General features: G+C 44.2%; 1 protein-coding gene across 3 annotated transcripts in view; it reads right to left on the bottom strand.

Annotated features, from left to right (window-relative positions):
• LOC115633443 (autophagy-related protein 2 homolog B) overlaps positions 1-18,374 on the bottom strand; it is a 617,768-nt gene that overhangs the window by 421,988 nt on the left and 177,406 nt on the right. For all 3 annotated transcript variants that reach the window (XM_030530896.1, XM_030530897.1, XM_030530898.1), the window contains one exon: positions 15,703-15,865. In XM_030530896.1, coding sequence (XP_030386756.1) covers positions 15,703-15,865 — 163 coding nt within the window. The remainder of the gene's footprint in view (positions 1-15,702; positions 15,866-18,374) is intronic.

Here is an 18,374-nt window from a genome sequence, read left to right on the forward strand (position 1 = left end):
GCCAACGCGGGCAGCGGAAAAGTGGACCGAACGCGATATGCTGCGTAAGTGCGACTTGGCAGATGGATGGCTGAGTGTGTGGATCGGCTGAACACCTGGTTGGCCGGTTCTGGTGAGGCAAAGTCCAAGCTCCGGTGAGTTCCTTGCATTGTTCGAATCTGTGAGGGTGCTTGGCCCATGCAGGCCAACGTGCGGACTGGTGCTCCTATAAAGTGAAAGGCAAGGGTTGATATTTTCACCTAACAGCGGTGAACAACTTACGTTGGCGTTTGGAAAGACGCTCTACAAGAAGGGGCTGTTGGCGCTCAATATGGAGTGAGTGCTTTGTTGTTGGTTTCCAGCCGGACAAAACACTCGTATGGCTGCCATATTGCTCTGGTCCTCTCACGGTGGCTGGCGCTGCCGCTCCTAACTTTGAGGCTAAGTGGCAACCCTTTTTGGCCCATTGTGTCCTGCAGTAGCTCCAATTTTCTTTTAACTTATTCTGCACGGCGTCCGAATGATTTTGTAACAGAATGAACACGCGGGCCCCAAACATATGGGAACCGACTCATTTCGGAGTGGAGCCAGTCAACAGGTGGTTCCAACCAAACACTAACGGAGCTGGTTCACGACAGAACTCGCGACGAGGCGTCCGCGGAACTCAGGAGCCGGTTCTAGTTCCGCAAATAGTGGTTCACGTAAATAGGGTGACCAACTATCGTAATTTTAAATTTTGTATTGGCGTGCCGTAACAGAAATAAATCTGTTAGCTGCAATAATTTTAACAACAACCAATAGGACCGAATCTACAAGTACGCTATGCCCTAGCTTTGCCTGCTACAACGTTTTTCCACGCCGTTTGGACGCATTCAAAGTAAGCCGCATACAAAACGTTAGGTTTCTGATGGGCCGCATCGGAGTCACTACGGGCACTCAGGCCACGGAACTGGCTGAGCCAACCCCTGCCGCGCAGGCGGTGTGCCCAATTAATAAACAAGTTAATTGAAATGGGGCTCTGGCGGCCGAGTAGGGGCGGCATATCCCCCATCCCGCCGAGAGAAATCTTATGGCCAACGTGGGACTGAACTCCCCAAGCGGCATGTAATTTCTCCGTGTCCAAAACGGAATTATCCCCCTCTCTCCGTAGCACCGAGCCCAGTAAAGTGCTACGTATGGTATACTGGAAGCCCCTTATGTTATTTTGACGTTTCGAGCTGACGATGTTGGTATTCTGCGACCTGAGTACGTAGATTGACACCCTACCGAAATGGCTCGCAGGCCAATGCCACCATTGCCCCCGTCCCACTAAAACCATGGCAGGCCTTGAGTAACGCTTGCTGTTCGTCGCCATTAACTTGGCCGTGTAGGCTCAGATGCACATTCCTGAATAGCACCGATCTGGCTCTGAACTTTGTTGCCCATAAGGAGCAAAGTCAACCCTCGCGTGGACCTCACTCATGGAAAGGCACCCACGGGATCACTAAGGTAACTACACGCACGAACAGCAATAACGGACTCAAGTTGGGACCCAACTACAATGACATCAACAAAAAAAACAACCCCAGTAGCAGAAATGGATGAGGAGAAGCAAGCCTTCTTGCGCAGCACGGTGCTGAGGCGATCTCCACCAAAAGCGGTGGCAGTGCCAACCGCGGAGATGCTCAAATCACCCGAGAGCCCACGGGCAAAGGAGCCACAAAGGATCGAAGAAGCCCTACAGGGTATCGGTACAACGGTGGAAGGCCTGATGGCCCTTATAAATGGAGGCCAGAGGCACATCAACCAGCTGGTTAAAGACGAGCTGGCTAAACTATTGTCTCTGCAAAAGGCGGCGCTAATATTGTGTGCAGGAAAGGAGAGGGTAAACCAGTGCACCCAAACGTCACCACCGATGAAGCAGCGCCCCCAACTTAGTACCCCTAAAAGGCCCAGAGACCCAAAAGGTAACCAGCGCACTACCCCACCGAAAAAGCTGAGAACGCGTGACCAGGAGCGCGCCACGGCACCGACGTCACTAGTCCAGAGCAAGGAGAACCAGTCCATTATGGAGCCAGAAACCGCCAAGAAGAGCGCCTGGACCAAGGTGAAAGGTCGTGGGCAAAAGAGGCGCAGTAAACCAGACGCCATTATTGCCAAGAGCGTAGGTGAATGTCAATTTTCTGACCTGCTGAAGGCGGTCAAATCGGACCCAACCCTTCAAAGCATGCGCGATGATGTCCAAGGCATCCGCAAAACGGCGAATGGCAGCCTTCTTCTGCAGCTAAGCAGAGCCCCAGCTCATAGCGAGAGTTCGTTGCATGCTGCAGTGGAGAAAGCACTACACGGGATAGCAGAAGTCAGAGCCCTGACAGAACAAGCTAGAGTAGAACTCCGCGACCTAGATGAACTCACTACCAAGGAGGAGATATGTGCAGCGATCGTAGCGAATGTGGAGAACATCAGCCTGGACTGCTTGTCAGTAAAGTCGATTCGCAAGGCACGAGGTGGGCAGCAAACTGCAGTGCTTTCACTGCCAGCTGACAAAGCCACGTCACTTTTGGAACTTGGCAAGATCCGGATTGGTTGGGTCATATGCCGCGTGCGAACCTTAGTTGACCCAATGCGGTGCTACAAATGCCTAGATTATGGGCACATCGCAGGAAGATGCACGAGCAGCGAGGACCTAAAAGGGAACTGCTTTAAATGCGGCGAGAAGGGCCATATTGCTAAGACCTGTAGCAAGGATCCTAAATGTATGCTATGCTTTAGGAAAGGAACTCCAAACTATGCCCACGCCACCGGCAGCTTCAAATGCCCAGCGTTTAAAGAAGCAGTGCGTCAGGCGAAACACTGAAGTTCATCCAGCTTAATCTGAACCACTGTAGTGCGGCACAAGATCTGCTGCTCAAAACAACACAGGAGCTCTCTGTCGACTTGGCTATCCTAAGCGAGCCCTACAGACCAATGGAAGGCCCCAGATGGGCTATCGACCAATCGGGTAAGGCGGCGCTATGGGCCTGCGGACCCAGCGGGATTCATCTGGATGATGTACGGGCATGCAGAACGTTTGTGCGCGCAAGAGTCAGCGGCCTGTGGATCTACAGCTGCTACCTGGCACCTAGCTTGACAATCAACGAATTTGCAACAGCTTTGGACGAGCTGGTGATCGACGCAGCGAATCGCCGTAGGGTTATCTTGGCCGGCGATTTTAACGCATGGGCAGTGGACTGGGGCAGTATTTGTACGAACACTCGTGGCCGTATACTGCTTGAAACCTTCGCCAACATGGATATTTCCCTGCTAAACACAGGCACCCAACCCACATTTAGTAGAGCCGGCGCAAGCTCTATTATCGATCTCACTTTCGCAAGCAGCTCTCTGTTCAATTCTGCGTCGTGGTCTGTGAGTGACGTCTATACGGCTAGTGATCACTATGCAATCATCTACACAGTCGGGGAAAGGACGAGTAGCCAGCGGCATGGGCCGCGCAGGTATCACACGTATCGTATTAACACTTTTAACCCTGCTGCCTTCTCGGAAGCTCTGCCTGCATTGATCCTGGCCGGGAACCCCCACAGTATGGCGCAGGTTGCTGTAGCACATCTACAGGCTGCATGTGATAGGAGCATGCTTAAGAGGAGGACAAGTCCGCGTCATCATGATCCCGTTGTTTGGTGGAACGATGAAATTGCACAGCTGCGAGTGGCATGTAACCGCGCCAGACGACTCACCCAAAGACTGCGAGGCACACAGGCGTTTCCTTCCCAACTAGCAGATTTTAGGAATTGCAGAAGATCCCTGAAACGAGCCATTCGCAGTAGTAAAAGGAACTGCTTTCTGGAGCTATGCGATTCGGCAGACCACGATCCATGGGGAAAGGCGTACAAATCAGTAGTAAAAAAAATCAACGCAGGTCGATACGATGTGCCTTCAACTCCAGACGCACTAGCAAAAATAGTCGGTGTACTATTCCCCCCTGGGCCGGTGACCGGAGAAGAGGAGGACAGCGTTCCACGCCCATTCCAGGAGACTACTGTGGTACCAGAATCAGAAGTACTTGCAGTAGCAAGCTCTCTAAAGGACAAGGCACCAGGCCCCGACGCAATCCCAAACCGGGCACTTAAGCTGGCACTTGCGTTGCATCCCAGCTCGTTCGCAGCACTGTTCGAAAATTGCTTGAATTCAGGTGTTTTTCCGGACTGCTGGAAAGTCCAAAAGCTGCTATTGCTCCCGAAACCAGGTAAACCACCTGGAGAAGCATCATCCTATAGACCGATCTGCCCGCTGAACACGGCGGGGAAAGTGCTAGAGAGGCTTCTCTGCACGAGACTGGAGGCAGCCCTAAGCACTGCTGGCGGACTATCCCCAAACCAATTTGGATTCCGCAAGGCGCGTTCAACGATTGATGCCATCGGAAAAGTGGTCGAGATAGCCGCTAACGCTATTTCAGGGACGCGCTGGAAGGGTGGCACTAAGAAGTATTGCCTGGTGGTTACGCTGGACGTAAAAAATGCTTTTAACTCGGCCAGCTGGATATCCATTCTTAACGCACTTGGAGAACGAGGTATCCCCGCGTACCTCTACCAATGTATTCGCAGCTATTTTAGAAATAGGGTGCTAATGTATGAAACGTCGACTGGCACTAAGACGTATAAGGTCTCTGCAGGAGTGCCCTAAGGCTCTGTACTGGGGCCTCTCCTGTGGAATACAATGTATGACGGCGTCCTGCGGCTAGAGCTACCAGCAGGTACAGAAGCGGTCGGATTTGCAGACGACGTCGCGATAGTAGCGGTTGCAAAGGATCTGGCAGCCGTCGAGGACAAATGCAACGTAGCCATCAGAAGAATTATAGCCTGGATGAGCACAGTGGGCCTAGAACTGGCACCACATAAATCGGAGGCCGTTTTAATAAGTAGCCGCAAAGTGGTGGAGGTAGCGCACGTCACCATCGGCAACCTGGTGTTGGCGTCCAAGCGTGCAATTATGTACTTGGGCGTCATGCTAGATACTAGGTTATCCTTCCGAGAGCACCTCGCCCATGCTGGGAAGAAAGCGTCCACGATGGCGCGATCTCTGGCGCGCATAATGCTAAATACTCGCGGTCCCAGGCAAGGAAGCAGACTTCTCCTAATGGGAGTCACACGGGCAATGATGCTATACGGATCTCCCGTCTGGGTTGAGGCCACAAAAACAAAGAGTTACATAAAGCCATTGGAAGTAACATATCGCCTTGGCGCTTTGCGCGTATGCAGCGCGTTCAGGACCGTATCGGACGACGCAGCCCTGGTCATCGCGGGTATGGTGCCTATAGACCTGTTGGCAAACGAGGCCGCCACTCTTCATCGGAGCACGAGAGCAGATGGCACGAGCGCGACGGTGATGCCCTCACTGCGTAGGGCTTTACGCTCTAACGCGAGGCAGGAAAGTCTACGGGCATGGCAAGAGCGATGGAATGTCTCCTCCAAGGGCCGCTGGACGCACCATCTGATTCCAGATATTCAGGCTTGGGTCGGGCGGAAGCACGGTTTCGTCACTTTCCACCTCACGCAGATTTTGAGCGGCCATGGGTGCTTCCGTAGTTACCTGTCCCGCTTCGGTCATGACGACGGAGAAGAATGCACCTTCTGCAGGCGCGGGGTAATAGAGGACCCACATCACGTGACCTTTGTGTGCCCCAGGTTTGAGAGAGCAAGAAGTCACCTCAACAACTGGCTAGGTGAACCCGTGTCTCCATTGAACTTCATCAGCAACATGATAGCGGACGAGCAATTCTGGAATGCCTGCTGCAAGTTTGCAGCCACAGTCATGGGGGAGTTGCGCAGACTTGAGCGGGAACGACATCGAGGCGAGATGTAGTCAGGTCGACGCCCGGGCGAAGCAATGCTCCACGGCCGTACCGCCTGGGCGCGGGCTTGTCTCAACCACTTCTTCACAACCTTCTCTTTACTCCTCTGCTCTACATCATATTACTTGTATATCCTTTTCTTTTCTTTTCTTTCAATAAACGAATTAAAAAAAAAAAAAAACACACACACACACACACACACACACACATACATATGTATGTATGTATGTATGTATGCCTGTGTATGAATATAGCATGTATGTACATTCGTATTAGTGTATACATTGGGCAATCGAACACAGTTGTTTGATTGTAAAAAATATAATGCTCTAAAAACAACAACAACTGCAAGTCATTGGCTCGCTCTTCTTCTTTCGTTTTGACCATTTAATGTTAACTGCAAAGGCAAAACGCCAAAAGTTTACAGTTACCGTCGCTAGGCAACGACTGCGTAAGCGATAGTAAAGCAGAAACCGAATAACGGAGCTACGCATATTCTGCTTCGCATTGCGGGCAGATGTATGTATGTATATGATTTGTTCTTATTGATCTCAATAAATAATTAGATTTTATTATTTAAATATTCTGCTTATTGCATTCAAACTTCGAAATTTTGATGCCATCGGTGGCTTCAACTATCGAAAGTTTTACTCTAGCAAATTGAGATGAGAATTGTCAGTGCTTTTTGATCGTGGCTCATCGCTGCACGGCATTGACACGAGTGCCGTGTTTCATATTCCGAGTTTGTGCGTGACCGTATTGACTCAATATGGCACGAAAAGACTCAAATGTGAATTTAAAATTAGGATATACTCTTATAATTATTCCCCTTTTTTGCACATAGTCTATCTTAAAACGTTGCGTTATCTCTATATATAAAACAGTTTGTATTCTTAAGTATTCTTTCATAGTATCAAGTATCATAGTGTAGGAGCACACTAAGAAAGGCTTTTGGAAAATTCTAGCTCCAAAGGGGGGAAAACGAGCTTTAAAAAATATTAGTTATAGTGGTCATGTTCGTTTAACGAAATAGTTTGACAAGAACAAAAATGTAACGGACTACTGAACAATTTTTTGTCAAGAACAGAAAATGTTCATTTAAATACCTTAAATGCCTTCCTACTGGTAACTTATAAGGTGAAAACATATGGGTAGGTTATGCACACACAAAATAAATACAATTGGAAACATTATATTGAGCCGGGTTAAGACGGGCAATACCTGCTAGTTGTATGTATTTGTTCAGTTTATTTACATACAAGTTATTAATCAAACAATTTATATGAGAACTTAAAATAATAACTTCATCAATGCTGTGCTCTTGGCTATGCACACGTCTGCTCTCTTCGACGACTCATACGATACTCCACTTTCCTCATACTTGACATTCGGCCTCTGTTGACAATCCGCCGTCATCGCTTGTGTATTCATAATCTGCTCGTCGATATCCAAGTTTGGAATAAGGGCGCACATGGGCCTCATATGGTCGCAGGATACCACATTGCAGTAATGTCGTTGGGTAATGGCGTGATCTGGCAGATCTTCTACAATGTGACCACAAGGGTCACGACTCCATTGCAATCTGTTACAACCAAAAAATGAGATCCCAGCAGATACAAGGTGTGTTCCAAAGTAAACAGACTTAAAAAAAAAAAAAACAGAACAAATGGTGTTTTCGGCAAAATCAATTTATTTTATTCAAAATAGTCTCCTTCTGGTTCAATACCGCTTTTTGCACGATCCAAAAGCATGTCGAACGAGTGTTTTAGCTCGTTGGCCGGTATGGCCGCCAGTATGCCGGTGCAAGCCTTTTGAATGGCCTCTACGTCTGCATAACGCTTTCCTTTCATGGGCAAATGCATTTTTCCGAAAAAGGAGAAGTCGCACGGTGCCATATCAAGTGAATACGGCGAGTGGTTAATGGTTCAAATGTGATTTTTGGTCAAATAATCGGTCACAAGCGTCGATTGTCTGAGCAATTTTTGATCGTCAGTCAATTTGTGCGGAACAAACCGTACATACACCTTTCGTAAGCCCAAATGTTCGGTCAAAATGCGATAAATCGATGTTTTGGAGATGTTCAATTCCATTTCCATCAATTTCAATGATGATTTCGGCTGATTTTTGATGAATTCACGCACAGTTTCGATGGAATTGTCGGTGATCACGAATTTTGATCGTCATTTATGTCCTCACGACCACTTTGAAAACGTTGAAACCACTCGTGCACTCTGCTACGGGATAGGCAATACCGTATCACCATAAACTTGTTCCATCAATTGAAATGTTTCGGTAAAAGTTTTACCAATTTTAAAACAAAATCTTATCTTAGCTCTTTGTTCAAAGCTCATTTTCGCACCGATAACACAAACATACTGACATTCAAAACGCAATAACTTCACTTCCAATCGATGAAATGTCATGAAATTCTCACAATCGATAAATATAGTAGATTCTAACGCAGCAGTCGACATATAGATGCGCTATCTCACCAGGGGGCGCTAGACTCAAAATGTCCTGTTTACTTTGGAACGCACCTTGTATACACGAAATCTATCCAGTGTCTCGGTAATTGCCAATATTTCTAATGCATAGCTGGAATACCTGCTTTCGGCATCGCTACACAATCGTCTGTAATAGAATACAGGTTTCGTGCCTTCCTCTTCTCGCTGGAACAGAATGCCAGCTATTCTCATCTTACTAGCATCGGTATGCACCTCGTGGTATTTCATGGGGTCGTATAGAGTTAAAACTGGCTTCGAGGTTAGGGTTAGCTGTAGAAATGCCTGGTCTTGGTCTTCTCCCCACACGAACTCCACATCTTTTTTCAACAGCTTGCTTAACGGGTATGGGATCATACTGTAATCCTTGACGAACTTGCGGAAGAATCCCGCGATGCCAAGGAATCTTCGTACCTCTGTTTCATTACATGGCTGTTGATAGTCTTTGATGCACTCGGTCTTCTCGTTGCCAGGCTGTATGAGCAGCCCTTCTTCCACTGTTTTTGACGAAATTATGACTTCATCTACGTTGTTAATGATATTTCATTGGTACTTCAATTGCCGTATTATTTCTGTTATGACCTCTTGAAATACCATAGGCGCATTTAACAACCCAAATGGCATAAATGGCAAATTGAATTCGAATAATCCATTTGGTGAAGGCTGTAAACTTTTTGCGTTCGTCGCTCATCGGGATCTGATCATATCCTGACATCATGTCTAGAGTTGTAAAGTACACGTTACCGGACAACTTGGCCAACTGCTCCTCTACAATGGGCACTGGGTACCGCTTCTTTATGGTGACTGCGTTGAGAGCTCGATAGTCAACACATAGCCTTTTCTCTCCGTTTGACTTGGGCACCAATATTGCTGATGCTGTATGTGTTGACTTGCTCCTCTGGATAACATTGTAGCTTAACAGGTCATCGACTAGAGTTCAGCGTCTCTATTTGAGCAAATGGTACTTCGTATCGCCTTCTCAAAATGGACTTCGTTGTCGATATTTCAATCGTCATTATTGTTGTTTTGCACCTGCCAATATTTGATGAATTTTCGGCAAAACAGTCTGTATAGCTTTTTAACACGTCGCTCAGCTGATTACGCTGGTCGGGATCGATGTCGGTGCCTTGACCTTCGACCTTCGCCTTGCCGTCAGCTTCGTCATGGTGCCTGTCGCTGTTAACAGTAGGTGCGTTGTATTGGTGTTGTTGCATTCCTTGAGCCGATCTCATATTCTCCAGTGATCTGAAAAGCTCCGAACTGGTGCGTATGTTCATCGCTAGCAATGCCTTTGTTGTCTCTTGGTGGTTGAGTCCGTTGATAATATATGAATTTATCGATGGCACATCGATATTCGCTCGACGCTTGATAGCTAACATCGCATAAAAATACTCGCTTAATGATTCGTTGCTACGCCGTTTGCGTCGCATCAATTCTCTATGAACATCGGCCGTATTCACCACACTTGGAAAATCCAAATTCAACTTTCGCAATAAATTGCTCAAACGTTATGAACCCTTTTAATGGATCAAATTCCTCTAATAACTTGTTTGATGCTTGTAAAGCCGTGACCTTGAATACTTGGCGACATTCGTAGATCGTCGTTTTGCAGCGACTGTTTTGCCTCAGTTTCATTGCCATGTGCCGTTACCGTTTCCAAGCGCCCTTGTCTACGCGTGACCTGCGCTTGTTGTTGTAGCTGCACACACTCCGTTTGCACTGTTGTCGTTAGGCTTGCCACCATCTGCTTTAATTCGTCGATCTGTTTCTGCACACTTGTATTTGCTCCCAATGCCGGGTACTCATCTGTGTCAATTTCGTCTCCGCCTATGACCTGCATCAACTCGTTAATTTTCGCTGCCTTGTTTCCTTTGACTTGGATATTATGCTCATGCAGATTAATATCCAAATCGCAAATTCGCAATTGATTTAGTGTAACTCGCATCGTTGGTTATTTTATTTGTTTCCTTTACGTTGACACCGAAAATATACGCACGTCTGCACTCGTTGTCGTTTGCTTTTCGACTCCCATATTAATTGTGAATCTTTATACTCTATACATGAAATGTAGAAGAGTATATTAGGTTTGCGCGAGCTGAAAAATGTAACAGGCAGAAGGAGGCGTGGCAGACCCCACAAAGTATATATATTCTTGATCAGCATGACGAGACGAGTCGATCTACCCCTGCCTGTCTGTCTGTCCGTCTGTCCGTCCGTCCGTCCGTATGATCACCTAGATCTCAGAGACTATAAGATATAGAGACACCAAATTTTGCACAAAGATGCCTTATTCCCCCCACTTCCCCCCTATGGGGATTTTCCTGATTTTCCATTCGTATAATCGCCTATATCTCGGAGACTATAAGACCTAGGAACACCAAATTTTAGTCCAAGATGCCTTGTGTGAATACGCAGAAAATGTATATTTTGGAATTTCCCTCCCTCCCCCCTCTCTCCCGCAAATACGATTTTCTCTAACTCCCGTAATTCTTGGAATTTCGAACTAAAATGCAAATGCCCCCAGTTAGTTATTATGTGTCCGTATGCCGAGTTTCACTATGATAGACCGATTTAACAAGAAGTTATATCCATAAATATATTTGCTGCTGCAGCGCTGCCCAAGCGCTGCTCGCGGCCATAGCCTTTTACCCTTTTGGTACAGGCTATAATAATATACAATAAATATGTTGTTATGTTAGTAATAAGTAAAATAAATACAAATGAAAATATAAATAGCAACCATTTTATTGACAACAGTTTTTATAGCCTGACCCAAAGGGTTAAAGGCTATACTAGTTTTGTGCGCATGTATGTAACACACAGAAGGAGGCGTGGCAGACCCCACAAAGTATATATATTATTGATCAAGATGACAAGACAAGGCGATATAGTCATGTCCGTCTGTCCGTCCGTCGGTATGAGCGCAAGGTTCTCAGAAGGTACAAGAGCTAGAATTACCAAACTTGGTATCCAGGTTCCCCTAAGACCTAGGCAGGTCAAGTTTTTTTTAAATCTGATACTGGTGAAACTGTACATGAACATGTCTTTAATTTAATTAAATAATTTAATTAATATATATTTTTTGGGAGGTACAGGGTATTTAAGAGTTGAGCTCGCTCGACTTTAGCATTCTTTTCTTGTTCTTTCTTCTTTACTGGTTTTTTATTCGAATCATTTGAGAAGTACGTCTACAATTTTCGTATTCTCACTCCACTCAATTCGTTTTTCTACGTTTCGACTGAGTGAGACTGTTGTACGTTCGAATGTGTTTTTTTTTTGCCATTCATGCAGCAGTCTAAAACCTACCATACGACCGAAAAGCTGGACTTACGACAGTTGCAGCAAACAGGCCGATAGAAAGCAACACGATTTTTTAAAGCTCTTGCGAATATTTTGTATTAATACCAAGTTTCTTAAATTGTGCTCACTACCCGCTGCTATCCATAAGAAATGTTGCCGCGGGTATTCGTCGGCCGCTGCCGACAGCAGAGAGTCGTACAAACCTGCCTGCAGAGCCGGGCGCTCGTTAGTGTCAGGCAGATATATGAAAATATGTGTGATATTTTTATGATGGAATGCCTGCGTGCAGCTGTTTTTTCTGCGTTTCCATAGTGGTAACTGGTACTGATATTTCTGATATTTCACACTGAGTGTGAGCGCCTTGAGACCAGAGTGCAATCAAGGCTGTGAGTAGGGGCATAGCTCGGCATAGCATCGGCATATCTGTCGAAGATCTTGAAGTAGTTTTTGATTTAAAATTGAACTTCAATCTTCATATTTCTTCTATCATAAACAAGGATGATCCCTACACCACTAAATTATTTTACAGTTCACTGGTACGGCCAATTCTAAAAGACTGCTCATGCGTTTTTACAAAACGCATCAGGATCGAATTGAGTCTGTTCAGAAAAAATTCCTCCTTTTTGCTCTTTGTGGTTTAAACCGGGATCCCAACATTCGTTTTACCATCTTACTCAAACAGAATTCTGCTTATTAATCTTCCTTCATTGCACTATGGTCCCAAATGCCGTTTTTGAAATAAACTCCGCAAAATTGGCACATATAATATTGACGTTATTAGAAATTAATAGGTAGATTGGACCACGCCCACTCCTACCCCCCATACGACTCTATGAGCCATTTTCTGTGTTTTCAACTATGTATTTATACATTTTATTATTTTTCATTTTTATTTTATTATTTTATTTGTTATACTCTGTACATAAAATGTACATGGGTAGAATATAAGAGATAGAGACATGTGTGTACGCTATATTCACATAAGGCGGACTAAAATTTGGTGTTCCAAGGTCTTATAGTCTCCGAGATATAGGCGATTATACGAATGGAAAATCGGGAAAACATGAGGGAAATTAAAAAAAATAAAACAAGCTTGCATAGCGTTCACACATAAGGCACCTTTTTGCAAAATTTGGTGTCTCTAGCTCTTATAGTCTCTGAGATCCAGGTGTTCATACGGACGGACAGACAGACAGAAAAGGCTAGATCGACTGGTCTTGTCACGCTGATCAAGAATATATATACTTTGTGGGGTCTGCCACGCCTCCTTCTACCTGTTACATTTTTCAGCTCGCGCATACCTAATATACTCCTGTACATTCCATGTACAGAGTATAAAAAGTACTACACTAAGATTCAATATTGCAAACGATGCCGAATTAATAAAGGACCAAGAGAGCATTGGAAAAATTTCAGCTGCGGCCAAATTTTGTATTTATGGATATAACTTCCAGCTTAATCGGCCTATCACAATGAAACTTGGTATACGGACACATAATCACTAAGAGAATGGATTTGCCGAATGGAGTCAAAAATTCCAAGATTTACGGGAGTTATGAAAAATCACGAAATGCGGTGGTGAGGGGGATGGAGGGAATTTCCAAAAACCACATTTTCTGCGTATTCACATAGTGCTTGGACTAAGATTTGGTGTCCCTAGGTCTTATAGTCTCTGAGATCCAGGTGTTCATGCGGACAGACAGACAGACAGATGGACAGACAGGGCTAGATCGACTCGTCTTATCATGCTGATCAAGAATATACATTCTTTGTGGACTCTGCCACGCCTCCTTCTGCGTGTTACATTTTTCACGTCCCGCAAACCTAATATAAGTACGTTGCACATTTCATGTATACAGTATACAAAAGGTTCACTTAATCTACTCCGGGCAATGCATACAGCGACGTCAATCTCCTCCTCCAAATATAAAATTGTAAATACGACTAAGCTAGTTTAAGCTGTAATTGTAGCTTTATGTTTTATTTAAGTTATTGTAAATAGTAACAGTAGTATTAAAGTGTGTCTATATAAAACCAAAAACAAGAACAATAAACAAGTAAAAAAGCTAAAGTCGGGTGTCCCGACTTGGAAATACTCTGTACATATGTTTACAATAATTATAGAAAATAAAAACCAGAGAGAACGCTACAGAGAGAACGCTACGCTACAGTAAAATAGCCTGTACTCTCCACAAAAAAAGAAAATTAAAAAAAAAAAAATTAAAAAAAATTAAATTATTAAAAAAATGAATTAATTAATTAAGTAATTAAAGTATATTAGAAGACATGTTTTTGTTCAGTTTTAACAGCATACATTTACATCACGTGCCTATTCGTGTTTATATGAGTGTATGTATGCAGCACACAGTTGATCCAAAGCAGCAGCAACCACAACAACAGCTGCGGGCAGCGCTGCCGGCCGAGCTGCAGGCAGCGCATGAGCAGTGATTTTATTTATGGCTATAACTTTGTTCACAATTGACCTATCATGATGGCACACGGACACATTAGTACTAGCTGGATGTACATACCAAAATTAATTTCAAAATTCAAAGAATTACGAAATTTATAAACAAAAACACGAATTGCGGGGGAGTGGGGGGTGTATCAGAATAAAAAAATAAATTTGACCTCGATACCAAGTTTGGTTATTCTAGCTCTTGTACTTCCTGAGATTCTGCGCTCATACAGACGGATGGACAGACGGACATGGCTATATCGACTCGTCTTGTCATCCTGATCAATAATATATACTTTGTGGGGTCTGCCACGCCTCCTTCTGTGTGTTACATACATGCGCACAAAACTAGTATAGCCTTTCACCCTTTGGGTACAGGCAATAAAAATTAAGAAAATTAAAAAAAATGAATGTACACTGCGCGACAACCGATTAGCACACTCTATGCTTCTTCGTTTTGAAGCTTAATATCAGCTAATCTTATAAAGCTTGTAATAGTTATTGTATTAGCTTTATAAATAATATTTTAAGAATTTTAACAAATTTAATACCCAAAATTTGCTTTTATTTTTCCGACATTTGATTAGCACAGCAAATAAATATAAATATCGAATAACATAAGAAAGTTATTAACTTATTTAAGAAGAATTAATAATGGGTTGAGCCACCATGGTTAACTATGACTTCATACATCCTGTTGGGTAGAGAATTTCTTTAAATAATTTAGTGAAATGGTCACCCACGCTGGAACTTCCAATCCAAGGACCCAAAAATATCATTGATTGCAGGGAACAGCTTTTCCTTTTCAATACATCAGTGTATGCTGTGGCATTCATACGACTTGTAAGAAATTTCAGTTTTATGGTCCCATAGTACGTAACTGCTCCCCATATCATTACACCACCGGCACGGCGTTCCGTTCTTCCGTTCTTAGATCATGAAAGTAGTAAGCATAGCCACCTGGACCCTCCAAATTAAATTTTTTTCATCTGAAAAGACAACACGCTCCCATTCCTTGGTCCAGGTCATATTCGAGCTGCAGAAATCGAGCCGTTGAGCCTTTCGGTGCTGGTTTAGAGGTTGTTTTTGTTGCCCATACTCTTTATATGTCTTTATTTTTGCCTTTTCCGTATCATTAAATGGTTTACCTTCCCCATATTAACTCAATTTAATTGAAAATTGGTTAACTTTATTGAACAAAAACTTTAATAAGCCAAATACGACAACGCACTCGCAAAAATTAACACTGAAGCGTAAGTGTGCTAATCGACTGTCGCAGAAAAACCATGCATTTTTTCTGTCGCTTCAAAGAAAACAGCAAAGCAAACTAACGGTACACTTCCAGAGCATAACAGTTGATTTCTCAGAAATGTAAATAAAGAAGAATGAAAGAAAAAAATATTGAGCATGATACATATTTAGAGTACTGAGTTATTTGCATTTGCACTGAAAGGTTAAAGAGTATGCTAATCGGTTGTCGCGCAGTGTACTTTACCCACGAAAAGTGAAAAGTCGTGGTGAGAGTCACCCGACATTAGCTTCTCCACTTGTTTGTAATCAAAATGTGGTAAAAACAGTTAAACTTCAACATACGCTACAATGACATGTATAAAATACCCAGGATCCAGCATACTTACAGCATAAAATATTTGTATCTCATCTGCAACTATACGCAAGTGGCTTTTCCAGGTAATAGCAATATTTTGAAAGTTAAATACTAAATAATCTCTCCGTATATTTTTTTTCCACCAGGCAATTTTATTTGGGTCTTCTGGTAATCTCCCATCAACCATTGGAAACCTAAAAAGAAATTGCATGTCAATAGCGAAGATAATAAATAAATATTATATTACTAGCATGTTTTGCCCGAGAACTAGGGCATATAGTGTACTGTGTGTGGTCATATGTACATAAGGGCACTATTTATATAAAAAAAATTTTTAAATGAAAACGATTTTATTGTTTTTTAAGATATTGACCATGATAATCAATGCACTTTTGCATTCGTTTAAACCATTTGTTGTAGCAGCTTGTCCATTCCTCTTGAGGCAGTTCTAAAACATGGTGTTGGCGCAGATGCTGGTCTAGATTAGGATAGTTTAAGAGAAATATTTGAATTTTAGTTTAGGGCGAAAAGAGAGAGAGAGCGGCCGTTAAGCCGAATTTGAAGTTTAGTTGCAAACTAGAGCTAAATAGAAGCACAGCAGTTTTAATAATTTATATAAAATAATATAAATTTGGTTTTTGAACACTTCAGCTGCTTCTTCGGTGCTTGTAAATCGTTGACCACACAGTTTACCATTGATTTTCGGAAACAAGAAAAAGTCATTGGGTGCGAAATCAGGACTGTACGGAGGATGAGTCATCATTTCGATGTTTTGACTGCTCAAAAATTCACATATTTGACAAGAGAGCTAGTATGATTGCGAATAATTCATCTTTGGCGGTTGGTTTTGCGAATTTTTCTGAAGAATTCCGATGGTCGTGTACCACGGAATGGATCGTCCTACGTTGATCAAGTGGAACAGTGGCCACATGATCCATTCGGCCGGAGAAACAGGCGACCATTTGCTCGTAATGCTTCGAGCGCGAACCACTTTTGTTGGATTTTGCTGGTCTTGGAACACCCACACGATCAGTTGCTGTTTTGTTTCCAGATCATACGCATATATCCATGATTCGTCACCTGTTACGATTTTATTCAAAATGTTTGAAGCACCACGATCAAACTTTTTAAGCATTTATTTTTACAATTATTTTTACAATCCACTTCCGTTGTAATACTAATGCTTAAGGATACCTTTATCTCACGAAGTGTCACATGAAAATCTTGCATTATCAATTCATGCACTGCATCGATGTTTTGTGGCACAATAAACGATTTTGTACGACCTTCACGGAATTCGTCGGCGACCGAACTACGAGCTCGATTAAATTCACAATAACAGCGATATATAACAGCGCGAATGTCAAACTTCACGATGATAAATTTTGGGGGTTATGAGTGAAAAGGCATTCGAAAGCTGCGTCTGTGCCCGTCAAAATCCATCCACAAATGGTCTCCTGCGCCAGCAGACAGCTGCCTGCCTTTAGTTGAGCGCTGCCCAGCAGGACAGAGGGCAGAATATCGGCGACAATGAGCAAATCAATGGACAAGCTTTGTCCCGATATTTGGGCCTGCACCTTGTGAAACGGCAGTCTCAGGGACTTGTCGCTCCGAAATAAACGTTCCCTCGGAACCTGAATCAATGAGCGCACGCGCGGTGTAGACAATGCCCAAGTGGTGCACGTTTACGACAGGCGTGCCTAGGAGTACGCTCTGAATATTGGAGAAGAAGCTCTGGACGTTCGATGTAGTGGACTGTATGATATTCGGAGAAGTAGAAGGTACGTTATCCATGGGAGTGGACTGTATGTATGGGTATTGACTTGGAGGAGCGGTTGCCGAGGGCGAGAATGGAGGAGGGGCCACACGATGCAACAATGTGTTGTGGCGGCCCACCATCCTGGGCGGGCTTTTGGAGGAAGCGCGGACAGAGGCGCACTGGGTGATTCTCCTAAAAGCAGAGTTTACATGTCTGCGGACGTCTCTAAGGAGTGGACCCCTCGAAATTTCCGATTTATCTTGGACCAATTACTCCCATAAGGAAAGGGTAGCTGGAGGCGCAGAAGAACACCAAAATGCAACCTCAGTTTTCGGTGCTTATCTTGGCGTTCTCCTCAACCGTTAAGCACCCTTGGATGGTGCTCTTTTATGACTACGCCACACACCGAAGGAATAAGCTGGAGGTTGGCGAGGACCTTCAGCTGACTGTTGACAATGATTGCCCTCGCCTCGCCCATAGTTTTGGAATTGAGGTGAAACAGTTTTTCGACCTCTGGCAGCCGTGGATTGCGGATGTACACCGACGTGAAGAGATCCCTGAACGTGGGCCACTTCAGGTGATCGCCAGTGAACACCTCTGTGTGAACTGGCGGGAGGCTGCAACCCCTGAATTGAAGAATTGATGATGGACGCGTTTTGTATTTGCATGGTGAGCAGAGTAGCGCACCGTTCATAAACGCGGTAGCAGTGTTCGTATTTAGCCTACAACGCTTGCTTGCCGACAAACGGCTCGGCTGGAACCATCACTGGGGTCACCCAGGTACATACGGAGTGAAAAAATCCGGAAAGATTTAAATGTGGGATCTGTTAAAGATGAAATCGCCAACGTGAAAGCAAAGTACCAGCTTAAGCTTCGGAACCATCCAAATAGACTTGCGCAGAAATTAACTTGGCAGGCTAGCCATACAAGACTCCGGCTAAGAG

The sequence above is a fragment of the Scaptodrosophila lebanonensis genome, unplaced genomic scaffold (assembly GCF_003285725.1).
Source record: "Scaptodrosophila lebanonensis strain 11010-0011.00,11010-0021.00 unplaced genomic scaffold, SlebRS2 tig00001419-arrow-arrow-pilon, whole genome shotgun sequence".
Lineage (NCBI taxonomy): Eukaryota > Metazoa > Arthropoda > Insecta > Diptera > Drosophilidae > Scaptodrosophila > Scaptodrosophila lebanonensis.